This window comes from Rhea americana, unplaced genomic scaffold (assembly GCF_003343005.1).
Source record: "Rhea americana isolate MKP2758 unplaced genomic scaffold, rheAme1 scaffold_1, whole genome shotgun sequence".
Taxonomy (NCBI): Eukaryota; Metazoa; Chordata; class Aves; order Rheiformes; family Rheidae; genus Rhea; species Rhea americana.
Window position 1 is genome coordinate 11518849 of NW_028185038.1, and position 13504 is coordinate 11532352.

The 13504-nt window shown below is 37.5% G+C and overlaps 1 protein-coding gene across 1 annotated transcript in view; it reads right to left on the bottom strand.

Moving 5' to 3' along the window:
- Window positions 1–13504, bottom strand: part of SEMA3D (semaphorin 3D) — a 94434-nt gene that overhangs the window by 39866 nt on the left and 41064 nt on the right. Inside the window, exon 7 of the mRNA XM_085298950.1 lies at window positions 11241–11383. Coding sequence (XP_085155076.1) covers window positions 11241–11383 — 143 coding nt within the window. The remainder of the gene's footprint in view (window positions 1–11240; window positions 11384–13504) is intronic.

Below are 13504 nucleotides of genomic sequence, written 5' to 3' on the forward strand. Positions count from 1 at the left end.
ACAAGGAGAATCCAATGACCAGCCAGCACTCCAAACCAAGTCCTTCTGCAGCCAGAGACTGAAAAACTCACTGTGAAATATTTATCTGAGACAGAAAAGGCCCTCTACTGGTTTTTACAGTTCTGCATATAATATGCTGACATACCCTTCAATATGCTTCTACCTACCGATATCTAAAACGTACACTTTATTAGATTTTTTTTTAATTTGATTAGCAATCATGTAATACTTTCAGCTCTCTTCTGCCATCTCCAAATAATGTCACATCTTTGCGTGTCTAATTATTAACTGACTGTGAAACTGCAAGAATTGATGATGGCTGTGACAGTTTTATCTACAAGGGGGACTTAGCTCAGCTCAGAGCAAGGAGGTTGAAAACTCACCAGCAATTTAGGCACATCTCTACCCCTGGATTCCCAGGTAGCAGCTGTCTTATGATGAAGATCTCCAGGTCATGAAGAAAAGGCAGCCCGCCCTTCCTAACACTATTTCTTTGGTATATATTAGGTTAGTCTGAGACTTATCTTGAAATTTCAGCTGCTGGAAAATATGTGATTTTCTTTTCTTCAGATTTTTTGTCAGACCATGTTGGCATGAACTCATTAGCCTTGCATCCTATCTGCTGACTTTGACATAGATTCCTCAGGTCATCATATTTCATCATTTTTAGCCCCTGAAAGGGTAAAGGAGATATCTGCACAGTATCTGTTTGAGACAGGGTTGGTACACAAAGAAAACAATCTCTTCTGTGGAAAAGTTGATTTAATAAAATCAGTTCACAACTGATTTAGCACTGGCATGCGCTAAAGTGCTGCAAAGCTGGATGCAGATCATTATGTTAATGTAACAAGTTGTATAGGCTGAGCAATCAGTGGATTAGAAAAAAGGTTGAATAAGAAAGCAAAGATAGCATGGATAAGAGGGAAAATCTCCAAAGGAGAGGCCAACCAGTGCACAGGGGAACAGAAAGGGGGAGTTAATGCAAAGTAACACAATCCTAAAATCCCTATTTGACTGATTTACACCAACCAAGGACTGGGCTCAGCACCACTGAAAGCGTGTGGTATGTTGGGTACACTGAAACGATTCTGACCCAGAGATATCAGGACTGAAGACAAAGAACACTAGTTATTTCAGTGAGATGAAACGAGAAGACAAGACAAATTCAAGTGCCAGGAGGAGAGAAAGGCAGCATGAACAATCCTTTCGTTCCAAAAATAGGGCCAATCTACTCGTAACAGATGAGAAGCCAAAGTATCTGAAATCTTATCTCACAAAATATCACTTCTAAGCACACTGGATTAACAGTGTTTACTATAAACTTTGTTACATTATAGATGAAGGCACTTAAGACTGCATATTTCTTTTTGAATATAAATAAAGGTTTAATTAGCACTTACTGCTTTGCAGTCTCACAAGCTGCAACAGATACCAACACTTCCGCCTGAAATACCTTTGTTATAACAGAAAGAAGCGCCTGTAAAAACTCTGTTATTTGTTACTTCTGTTTGTCTGACTTAGGGATTTAGATAAATTGTCAGCCAGAAGGCAAACAGTTCAATGTGTCATGGGTAGAGAAAAGACTAAAAAAAATAAAGAACTTCAAAGACTTAAACAATGAAATTATCTATGTAAGTGGGGAAATATTTCATTATGATATCAATAGAAAAAATAGAAATAAATAAAATATTTTAAACGAAAAATAAAGACTTTTATACTACAGAAAACTTCAGAACTTCAACCTTTTGCTATGATTTGGTTCTAAAAATGATTAGATTTGGAGTGAGAAACCAGGTTTCTACCAAGCGACAGTAAGAATTAAAATATCTGACGCACAGTTTAGCTGAGAATAGATACATCTGTAAATATATGGCTTTCTGAAACCACTAAAGAACGCTGTTTAAATGCCATCATGTAACATTTGTGAAGTAAATTAAGGTCGTATCATATATTTTTATTGGGAGAGCTGTATGCATATCTGCAATTAATGTATAGCAGAACAGAACATATATGACTTTCTAACACTTTGGTTAGAGATGTTACCAACCTATTGTGAAAATAAAAACTATCAGAAAAAAAAAAAAGAGCTAAGAACAAGTGGTTTAAATAAAACAAGTTATATTAAAGAGTTTCTGTCGCATCAGTTTTCCATTCTGCTGCGTCTTCTACACGATATAAATTTAGCTTCCTCAAAATGCACAAATGTAAATCTTAGAATCCACTAAGCAAACAGATGGCAACAACGCTAAAGAACATCTGCATCTCAGAGGCTCTAAATCTTTTGTTTGTTTCTAAGTAATAGTGACAAATTGAGCATTAGAACAGAAAGCGCAGGTATTTTGAAAATCAATCAACATCAAAGATGTCAAACACTGTGATTCATAAAACTTTTTAAATAGTAATTATCCTGAACAGCTACTTAAATCAAAAAAGACAATGAATGGAATTTCTAGAAACAGGTTATTAATTAGAGCCAGTGGCAAGATGTGCAAAAGGATCCTCCAAAGTGAATTCTTGGCTGAACAAAAGGAAATGCTGGAGAAGAGACGAGAAAAGTGCTGAAGCTGCAAAAGGCCCTGGAGCCCTACTTTTGTTTGCAGTCTCGCTAAGTGGCAAAGCCACCATAAACAGATTAAATCCCCAGCAGCAAAGTCCTACATTATGGAAAAACTAGCAGACTTCAGTCATTTTTATAAATGGAGAAAAAGCCAGTATTATCAGTGGACTTATGGCTTCCAAGTCATATTTCTTTTTAATTATTATTTTTCATTGCATACATTCTGACCATACCCAACTCTCTTAGGTGCTGTCCGTACACAGGAAAGTAAGATGAAGTCTTCCTTCACAAATCTAGCTTCAAAATCTCTGGTCTGAACCTGAGGCTGAAAGAAAGATTCCTCCCATGATTTCTGTGGCTGTGGGTCAGATCCAAAAGCATCACACAACACATGAAGTGTGACTGAGAGAGAGAATAAAAATGCAGTTGAAATATAAACAAGAGAAATATGGTTTAAATATTGGACTGCTTTGTTATGGAAGTCTGGACTAACTTGAAGAAAGTCAGTTCATCTTTCTGTCTCCAGGTCTTATCTGAAAATGAAGATAGCAATTCTGTCTAGCATTTCTGTTATTTCTATGAGATGACAGAACCTTTGCACGGGAATACTTCTTACTATGGGATCGTACACTATTCCATACAAGGCAATTTCATCTCTTTTGGGCACTGTGGATATTGCTGGTTTATAATACTTCTGCTACTTGATCTTCTACACCCAAAGATCAGGATTTGGGTGGGACTCAGCCACACCTGCCACATGCTTACTCAGTAACATGTTACTGAATACAGAGTAGCAGAATGGTATAAATCTTCAGCATACAGCCGATGCACTGCAAGGTCTCTAGCATGGCAGTAGAACTGGCACATAATTAGAATTAAATTGAACCAAAAGTGAGAGCATGCACAGACAGCTCAGATGAACTGCTTAGAGATGCACATCAGCTCCACAGGAAGGCTTAGGAGAAACTGAGTCCTCTTGATTTCTAGGGTAATACATCAGCCTGATACCTCTACAGCCCTCCTCAGGCCTTCTCAAACTACAAGCTGCCTATCTTTTGTCTCCTCCAGAGACATGGTCAGGAGTTCTTCTAGATTTGTGAGGCTTAGCGGTTGAGCTTTCCACTAGTCAAGCTTGCTTTCACAGCTAGTTTGACTGTTTTCCACACCCTTCTTCAGGTATGGGTATTGTCATGACTCAAAACAAAAAGCTCAGCTGCGCGAACTCCAGACTATCACTTGGTCCCTGGGGGCTGTCTTGTCTGAAAATCTTTCTGAACTCGAAGTCCGGTATAGCCCAGCACCTAACACATCACTGGTCCTACCTGTCCCATCCTGAGGCAGTCACATGGTCAGGCAGTGACCCTAAAGGGTCCTAATCTTTAACATAGTACATCTACTACTCTCATGCACTGTCACTGCTCTGTACTGGCTGCCTTCATTCCCTTGGCATAAACCATGCTACTTGCTGCAAAAGAAATTGGAGAGGAATTGGTTAAATAGTATCTTCTGCAGACTAAGATTATAGGTTGTGGATCATATCTTTCAGCAAGCTTTGTGCAAGTATAAAGCCAATTGCACAATCGGTATTAAATATAGATCTCAAAAACAAAACAAACAAAAAAGCTAAACATTTGTCTCAACCTGTGCCCTTGCCCAACTAGACACCAGGCTTGGGCGGCAGGGTCACAAATCTTTGTAACCAGTAGCAACCGTGCTGCAGCTAGTCTCACGCCTGATTTTGACTCCCTCTGCAGAAATGAGAGAGTGCCCAGTAGGACTAAGGCAAGCTGTTGGCCTGAGTCCAGAGCAAAGCTCAGAGAGTGCAGGACGAGATGACTTAGTCCCTTGACCACAGACATCCTAAGTCATCAGAAAGCTTACATGAGACTTGCAGGGTAGGGATGCCATTCTGGGCATTCACATAGTTCTAGCCCTTAAGACAATGGGAAAGAGGTTCTTTATCATAAGTGAAAATCATAGCTAAAACTGCAAGAATGCAGTCTGAATGGGCCACATCCACCATGGAAGTGTCCTTTGTCTGAACTACGGGTCAGGGAAATGGTATTTATTTTAGCTTTGAGTTCCTGCTCTTCAATTAGATTTGCTGCTATTGCATTCAGAGCAGTAATTTACTCATATTAAGCATGCAGTTATTTGGTTCACTATGGAAAATGTTGACTCTTATCTTGGAAGATATTTAAACATCATACCCAGAGGTTTTTACTGGGTTATCTTTGGACGGGATACAAATTGGAAAATCTAACCATAAAGTAAAGAAATCTTCCGGAATGTTGCTATGTCTACCATGAGAAAAACAAAAACCAGAAATAAATGGGCTCAGGTGAAGAGAGAGAGATGACAACAGCATGCTTGAATGTGTTTCAGGACAAATGCAATAATAAAATTAAGCTTTTCACTGATAAAGCTCCACTTTACTTCAGGGCCACTCAGTAATCATGCTAAGATCACACAACACGTTGTTTGTCAACATTGAGAGTACTTCCCCAAACTGTTCAAAGACCACCACAGACTACATATACTCTACTTCACTCATCATTGGTCTGTTCACTCTAACGCTGATGATGGGAATTTAAAATGAGCAAAAGATGATGACTGAAATGAACATATTTTTTAATTAATAGTCAGAAGCAATCTTAAATTTTGGGTAACATATGTTTATAGTTTATTTCACTATTTGATTTGCCTCTACTTGTCTGTTGTTTGAACTCTCATATATACTTTAAATCAATATGGTACAAACACATAAAAAATATATAAAATGACAAAAATCTTCAAGTTATGAAATGTAGCACTCCTGACCACGAAGCTATAGGCAAGCTCAGTGACTAGACAGATCATACAATTAAATACAACAGCAGTCCTGAATTTCTAGGGTTTGAGTAGCTGTGTTGTGAAACCTTGTATTGAAGGATCGTAAAGAAGTGGGCAATGCCAATATTGGGATAAGCTATTTTCTTTATGAACAATCAAGCCTGAATCTATTGCCCAGAATTTCATGTTCTTCAATAATCAGGGAGCTAATTTTACGATATCAGAAAATTTCTAGAAACACAAAGGCATCATTACTACTTTAAAGATGTTTAAAGATCTGAACCAAAAAATCTGAAATCAGGAACTTTGGATTAAGCCCCAGAGATGCACAGGATTCTCTACTGCAGTAAATTTTGAAAGCTCTTCACTTCTCCTTCACTGGAGTAAAGATAGTGTGCTCTGAAAAGGGTCTCTCTGGCAACTACAAAGTTTTCCAGATTTTGTTTCAGACATTTTGCAGCTGCATTTCTATAATCTAGTTTTTAAAGCTATATCCATAATGTATATACACTACAATTTCTTTTCTATTTTCCCTGAGGCTCAGTAAAATTCAGTCACTCCTCTTATACATAAGCATAACTTGCATATTTTTGCTTCATTGGTAAATCATGAAATTTCACAGAAAAAATGCTGATTACATTGTTGAAACACACCCATCAGAGACAAAAAATATACAGAACTTCCTATACTCACACTTGTACCTTTGCCAAGAAGGAAAGATGGAGCAAAAGACCTGACAAAGTTTGGCCTTATAACTCATAATTCATTACAGTTAGAAACAAATATAGTGTGGAACTGGGCTTTCTCCAAAGCATCAGCCCTTAAAATGACATCATCTTGATGAGCATCTGCTTTTTTACATCATTTGAAAACTTTCAAATGGCACATAACATTAAAATGTAAAACTCAGAAATCCAAGAGGAGCTGGCTGCTAAAAGACAAATTGCTGCAAAGATGCATAACTAGCAAACAAGGGCCAAAGGGGTTTTTTGTTTGTTCGTTTTGATTCTGATTTTTTTTTTCCTGGGGTTGACATTTTCTTAGTGTTTTTAATTATGATCGCTGAGAAACCAAAATATATATATATATATATATATTACTCATGCTTAGCATTGTGGCTAGGCAACGTTATGCTGTCAAAGTATGTAGGCATGTAACAGGCAGTAAGTTCGGTCTCCCGGCTCGTCTGCAATGAGGCTGGATAGCTGCACTCACCTGGTGCTGAGCCCAGGCTAATCCGCCCTGCTGAGAACACGTCAACGTAGCTATTTTGCTTCCGGGACCTGAGCTAATACAGCTGAACAGTATAGCATCACGCGATAAGGGCGCTCGGACGTTTTTGGAGGTAGCTCAATTATCTATACGCAGTGATGCATTACACAATATAGAAACAGAAAGAATGTTAATGATCTGATTTTCCCAGCTCACACTGAAGGGATGGCTAGACTATTTCCCAGGCAAGAAAAACACCTCCTAACTCTTACACCCCACCAGCCCAGCTCCGGAGCCCGCTGGACTCCCTGTGCTCGCACTAGCAGGAGGAAAGCTCCCTCCAAGAGTACAAATTGCCTTAAAGCTTCAGACGGGACGCAAGGTCACGGCCTTGAACTCTTCTCGCGTTGAGGGCTTTGGAAATAAATTACGATACCCCAAGGTGGAATGCAGGGTGTGTCCCATGCTCTTGACTCAGGAGCTCTTAAAATGATTACATTCCACTGTGCTGAGAAAGTACCGTTTAACCAAGAGGGCTGTGCCTAATTGCTATATTCCTGTCCCCAGGTACGGACTGCTGTACGTCGGCGTGGTGGAATGGCATACAACCAAGACAAAGAGCCCCGCTGTTCCCACCAGAACAAAGCAAGCTTCTGGATACTGAATGCTTTGGGACATACGGATACACATTAGGGACCGAAATCTAATTTCTTGGCAGCTGAGGTCTCTTAGAAATCAGTCTCTAAACCCACATGCAGTAACTTTTGCAATACATCACCAAAACCATTAAAGAGAAGCTTGTAATACAAGAAATAGACATTGCTGTAATAACAAACAGGATTTTCATACTGTAACAGAGAGACTACTGCTTCTGGCTAATTTACATTCCATTCCAGTGGAATGAGGTTGTAACTGAAAAAATGCTATGGAGAAAACAAGCAAATAAAAATCTCAACAACCCTCTCCAAAAACTTTATGAAAAATCTTGTAAGATAGGATTTTTATTTTACCTTTTATTTGAGTGAGGAAAATAGGAAGAAAATCCAGGTCTTTTCTCGGGTTATTTTTGCATATATGAAGTGTGCTTAAATACAATGACAATTCTGTCACTGCTTTATAGTAAGTGTGTATACAAAAGTGTAGCAGACTTGTTATTTGACTGCAAAGGGCACCGTCCATGGACGTTGCATTTTGTTTTCAAAATCTGGCTCAGATCCTTAGCAGATGCAAACTGGTGCAGTAGCATAGACTTGAACAGTGTAGCTATAACAGTTTATGCCTGTGTTTCCAGAAACAGAAATATATGGGTCTATGCATGCCATATATGTGAGCGTATCTGTGTATGTTTTAAAAAACGGATAAAGATTTTATGATGAATCTTTGATAGTCATTCTGTCTTTGCACTTACGACTTTACTTGAAAAGAAAGCAAATAACCCAACATATTACACTTCATATGAGCCCGAACACATCATAAAACCTATCAGGTATTACAGATAGGCCTATGATACATTTTTTCCCCTCCCTCAAATAAAAAATAGGAAATGCCTTTTGCCATGATAAATGACACAACTGGATCTGAAAGTGACTGTTGAAAGCACTTCCTCCCAATTTGCAACGATATCCCCTGGTGATATACAGAATGCAGATGACGTAAATCTAAATTAGTGCTATTCAGTGCTATGGTGCCTGCGTCATTACGAAACATGCTGCTAGATGGTAAACATAAGGATGGGCTGAGGAACAGGACAAGCGACAGCTGTTTGACTCTGGGCAAAGAACTGCCAGGGAGAGTACAGCAATCTTCTGGGTCTGAAAGTATCCGGGAAGAGGGAGTGCTTTCCGGAAAAGACTTTCCCCAAGGGAGACAACCAGTGAGAAGGCATATCGTTCAGCCAGCGAAAAACTAGCCAAAGGATAGGCTGCATTGACTAACCTCCTTATTAAAAACAAAGCCTATTCTAATTTCAGCATGTGTCTCTGACATTAATTTACAGGAGCCCCGAGGCACTCTGAGGTAGAGAATAATTAAGCTCTAGTGGAAAGAAATTGGGTTTACACCAAGCAAATGATTTTGAAAGCTGCTGGTCTCCTCCCATATACATATGTTATTCTACGCTTGCTATGGAAAGAAGGCAGAGGCTTATCTTTATGCAGTACAGACCACATTAACTACACTGCATGAGTAGAAACCGTTATGTTATCCATCATTGTAACCACAGACATCAATTCCATATCAGAGAATTAAGCATAGCAGCTATATCACAGCAGACGACAGATCCAGAGCTCCTTGGTGGGTTAGTCTGTAAACAGCAGAGTATGTTTATACATCATTAATTTATATTGAATAATCATAATAATTTTATTTATACTGAGGCTTGGCATTAATCTAGATAAATGCACAAAAAAAAGGAAAAAAAAAAGCAATACTCTGAATTTTCAGTACAAGTCTACATCCTTCGGGAAGTTCTCAATAAAAAAAAAAAAAAAAGACAGTGTAAAACTAACAGTAATTATAGTCACCTTTACCTATCAGTTCCCATTKTTYTKATTAAAAAAAAAAAAAAAAAAAAGAGAGAGAGAGAGAGTTGTTGGATGCTGAACTCTTTTGGGAGTTCCCTCTTTTCCATTTGAGGGTAATGGACACTCTTGAACATCTGGCCTTATATGTATTTGTGTGCCCATGCACAAACACACACACACACAGACACACATTAAAACAAGTGTTCATACACATGTTTTGCTACACAGAATAATACATTTCTGTTGTCACAGATTTGTATGCATAAGTGTAATAAAACATGTTCAACTATTTCCAAGGTTTTTGTGTTCTTCACTTGAGTATTAAAAAATAAAATTCAAGACATTTTTTTCCCCTTAACATCATTACTCTACAAATTCAGTCTCAGTTGAAGTACAATTTTGTCTGGTCATTAGGATTACCTTACAATACATCTGCTTTTGCCATGATATCTTATCTGCTTTTTTTTCTAGGTAAAGGATGCTGGAGCTCTCTTGCTGATATATCTTAGTTTAATGTAATCTCCCATGTGCCTTGGGTTCAAAATGTTACCCACCAAATTTTCCTAATGCATTAAGTGCTTTCTCATAATCAGCAAATGCCATGTCTATAGCAAATCATATATGTTTGCATTTCCAGTCTGCCATTAATCATACCTCTGAGAAATACCCAACTAAAGATTATCCATTCTTTTGTCTGGCTAAAAACCTCCTAGAGAACTGATTTATGAATGAAGTCTTTTTTTGTTTTCTTAACATTTAGGTCAAGGACCGAAGTGTGAAATGTCTGTGATTACTGAAATCTCAATTAATAGGGGTTCCCTGGACTGCAGAAGACTGCGTAGATTTACATATCCATACATGTCTAGTGTTTGTTTTTATCAATATGCATCCATTTTTTCTGTTTTTTTTCTTAGACATATCTTACAGCAAATCATAAATTTTTTGTTCATTTATTTTCAGTATTTTTCTTAAGAAGATAATGTTCACTGTCAGCAATGTTTCTCAGAAAATACATGTAAATGAAGACCTCTGAAGGAAACATCACAGAAATGCGTTACCAAATCATGTGATTACCGTGATGGTGTTACTGAGAGCGGGATCATCTCAGGAGATAAACATTTGCTCAAAGCTTATATTTTGTTAAATATGATGATAGTTTCTAAGCATGCTTTTCCTGACTTTTGGCAATGACTCCTTGCTACCTATATTGATTGAAGGGTGAAGGACAGGACAAGAGAACCTACATTGACCCCACTCCTACAGCTCTAAGGGTTGTAGGAATGGAGAAAGAATACATCTGCCAGAGAAGTCAACAAACCCTTCTGCTGCAACCAGAGGAAGACATTAGCAACAACAGCAAGCTGCTAAATAGCTGACTCTTTACTGGTCACCATTGTCATAGAACAGTAATTGATTTACCTTTGTGTTAGCATTTTAAGAGGCTCTTGGCCTTGGAACAAATGCTTCTTCAATGAGTACAGCACATGAAAATCAAGGTCCAGGTTAAGTGCACCATAAGGGCAGATATCTTTCATAAAGGGCAATATCAAACATAAAGAAAGAGAAGTGGAAGGGGGTAATCTTCTAAAGCAGGCTGGATACTAATAGAATTAAACTTTTAATGCTGGAACCTCAGGGGAGGACACCTCCAGATGTGGATGTAGCTTAGAAAAAAAAATAAAACTTCTTAACTTCCCCCCACCCCAACCAATAATGAGGTATGCTCAGAAACAAATGAATGATCTCAGCTCCCAGCAGTGCCCAGAGATGCTGTACTGATGTATGTTGAATACATAACACCAAATGAATCCTCACTGAAAGCTAATGAAACAAAAGCTGTCACTGTCGCATACTGGAAAGTCAATACATTATTATTTAGATGCAAGGTTATCACTTATATTATTCTTAAAAAAAAATAGTAACACATATTCAATATCAAGTCTATTTTTCAGTGAAGTAAATTTCAGAGAGCATTAGTTATCAATGCTCTGAAAAATTACTTGGATGGCCTGTTGAGTATCATTATTTCTTTAATTTAGAAGGAAAATAAAAAAGATATATCACAGAAACACATCAAACTTTTCTATTGCAAATAAAATATAAGAGAGAGTCCTCACCTTACAAACCCTCCCAACTCGGGAAAGGATTGTCTTGTCAGATGTCCCACTATCTTGTGATATTTCTCGGAAAAAGAAGTAGATTTTGTCATCATCTGGGTTATAGGTGTCCGGAATGGGAAAGGTTCCGATGAATTTTGCTCCTGGAAGTTCCCCAAATAAGTTTTAAAAAGTATGAAGAAAAGTTGTAATACATGATACTACATTTCTGCTTTTATAGCTGTTTTTACATTACATCTTCCAGTGAAATTTAAAAAATACTTACATAGACATATAGTAGCAAATCCATTATTAACTGTGTGAAAAAAATACCACAGATTCTGAAGTATTTACTCCTACTATGATGGTTTTTGTGTGTATACGTTATTATCTTCTGCACAAATATGCAGCATTGACTATCGTTCTGCATGTGTTTCAGTTCAAAATAGTTTCTTACGAAAATCTACCTCACTCCTCTTGCCACCATTATCAGCCTTAGGTTTTCCAAAATCACAGGGTGGAATTTAAATTTATTTAATCACACATTACAGCAGTTATGAGTACAAAAATACGCTACTGCTTAGAAGAGAGAGCTTACAAATGAATGAAATGAATGAATTTATTGATTTTCTATATTTATGGATTATAAAATAAAACAACAACTTTCCCAAGCTAACAGTTTCCTAGATGTTTGTGCTGTAACAAGCGTACTGACTATATCTACGAAATGCAATACAGCATCATGCTGAGATCCCTGAGTTAGCATACCAAAGTCCACGACGGACCTGTGTGTCTTAGAGGCACAGTGCCGTGCTATGCCGAGACATTAACTTGCATCGCCCAAACAGGTGAGCTATCTCAGCGTAATGGTCTGTTTGGGCTATTTAAATCTGCTTTTTTTCAAGGAATGTCATGGCATACCTTGCCTTGATATGGTGATTGCTTACACTGCTTCTGGTGTCTCTCAAAGCAAGAGACAAATATCAAGCAAGCTTTGATATTTTTGCCAGCATCGTACAGGGATGCTAACTGGCCTAAGATTTGATACATATCCTTCACTGGATACCTGTACTCCTTATTCATCTCTCCTGCTCATAACCTCCAGTTCTGTTCTGCTCACTCACCACATTTCTCCTTTGCAATAAAACCATAAATCAAATTCCAGGGCCGAGGCACTGCAGCACAGCAGGCAACACCACCACTGCACAACTGAACGAGGAAGTATTTGGGGAAGTGATTTTCGAGATGTTCCCTGATGTGCTACAACAAATGACCTCTTCTGAGGACCCTTGGACCACTAATGTTTTCCTTTAAACTGAAGAGAGCTACTGGCTAGGCAAATACAGTGCAAAGAGACACTTGACTCTGAAACACATTCCTTCATGAATAAAATGCACAGCTTTGTCCCTTTGTAACAACGCAGACCACAAGAGCAAGTGGTAGGGGGGATATGGGATGCTGGAGTAAACAGAGCACATTAGTGATTTGTGGGGAATACTATTATCTGCTTTTAATATATATTCATGTTGTTGTCCCTATTGCTTTATATTAACCTTGAGAAATCTACAGTACATAAAGAATAAAAAAAAAGAAAAAAGAAAAAAAGGGTCCTTGATTCACAATTTCACAGTCTAAGACAAGAGATAAAATTAAATGGGCTTAAGTGCTGAATATGCACCTTAATGACAGAAAAAAGAAATTTATGGGTCGAAATAGCCACAGTGTTACTTCCATTTGAAACCTTTCTGACACTATAGAATGGAATCAGCAGGAAAATGAAATGATGAAGGAATCAAGCCCTATAAATTTAAGTTAGGATTTTGAAATGAGCCTAAAGAAAATATTAAATTACTCCTGAGACCCTTTCAGTCTACTTTGAAGATTAGATCTCTAAGCATGAATAAATACATTAATATGCATCCAATATAGTTTCCAAAATATATAGTTAGTTAAATAACTATTTAATAGGAAAACCTGTGAAATACTTTTATAGCATTCTTATAATTTTCATATAGATTTTTTTAAAATCCACATCTACAGAACTAAACTCTGAATATTCATTTTTTTTCCTTTTTTAACTTAAATTTCATTGCTTTGCTTGGCAAGTTAAATACAAAAACAAACGTCTCAATATCAATTCCTGGAACAGATTTAGAAGAATCTCTAACAAATTAAAGGAACACAAATATTTAAGGATTTTAAATCACAATTGAAAACACATTGAAAGTTAAATCCAAACAAAAATACGCTTTAAATGATATGAGGACAAGGAGATTGAAAACAAT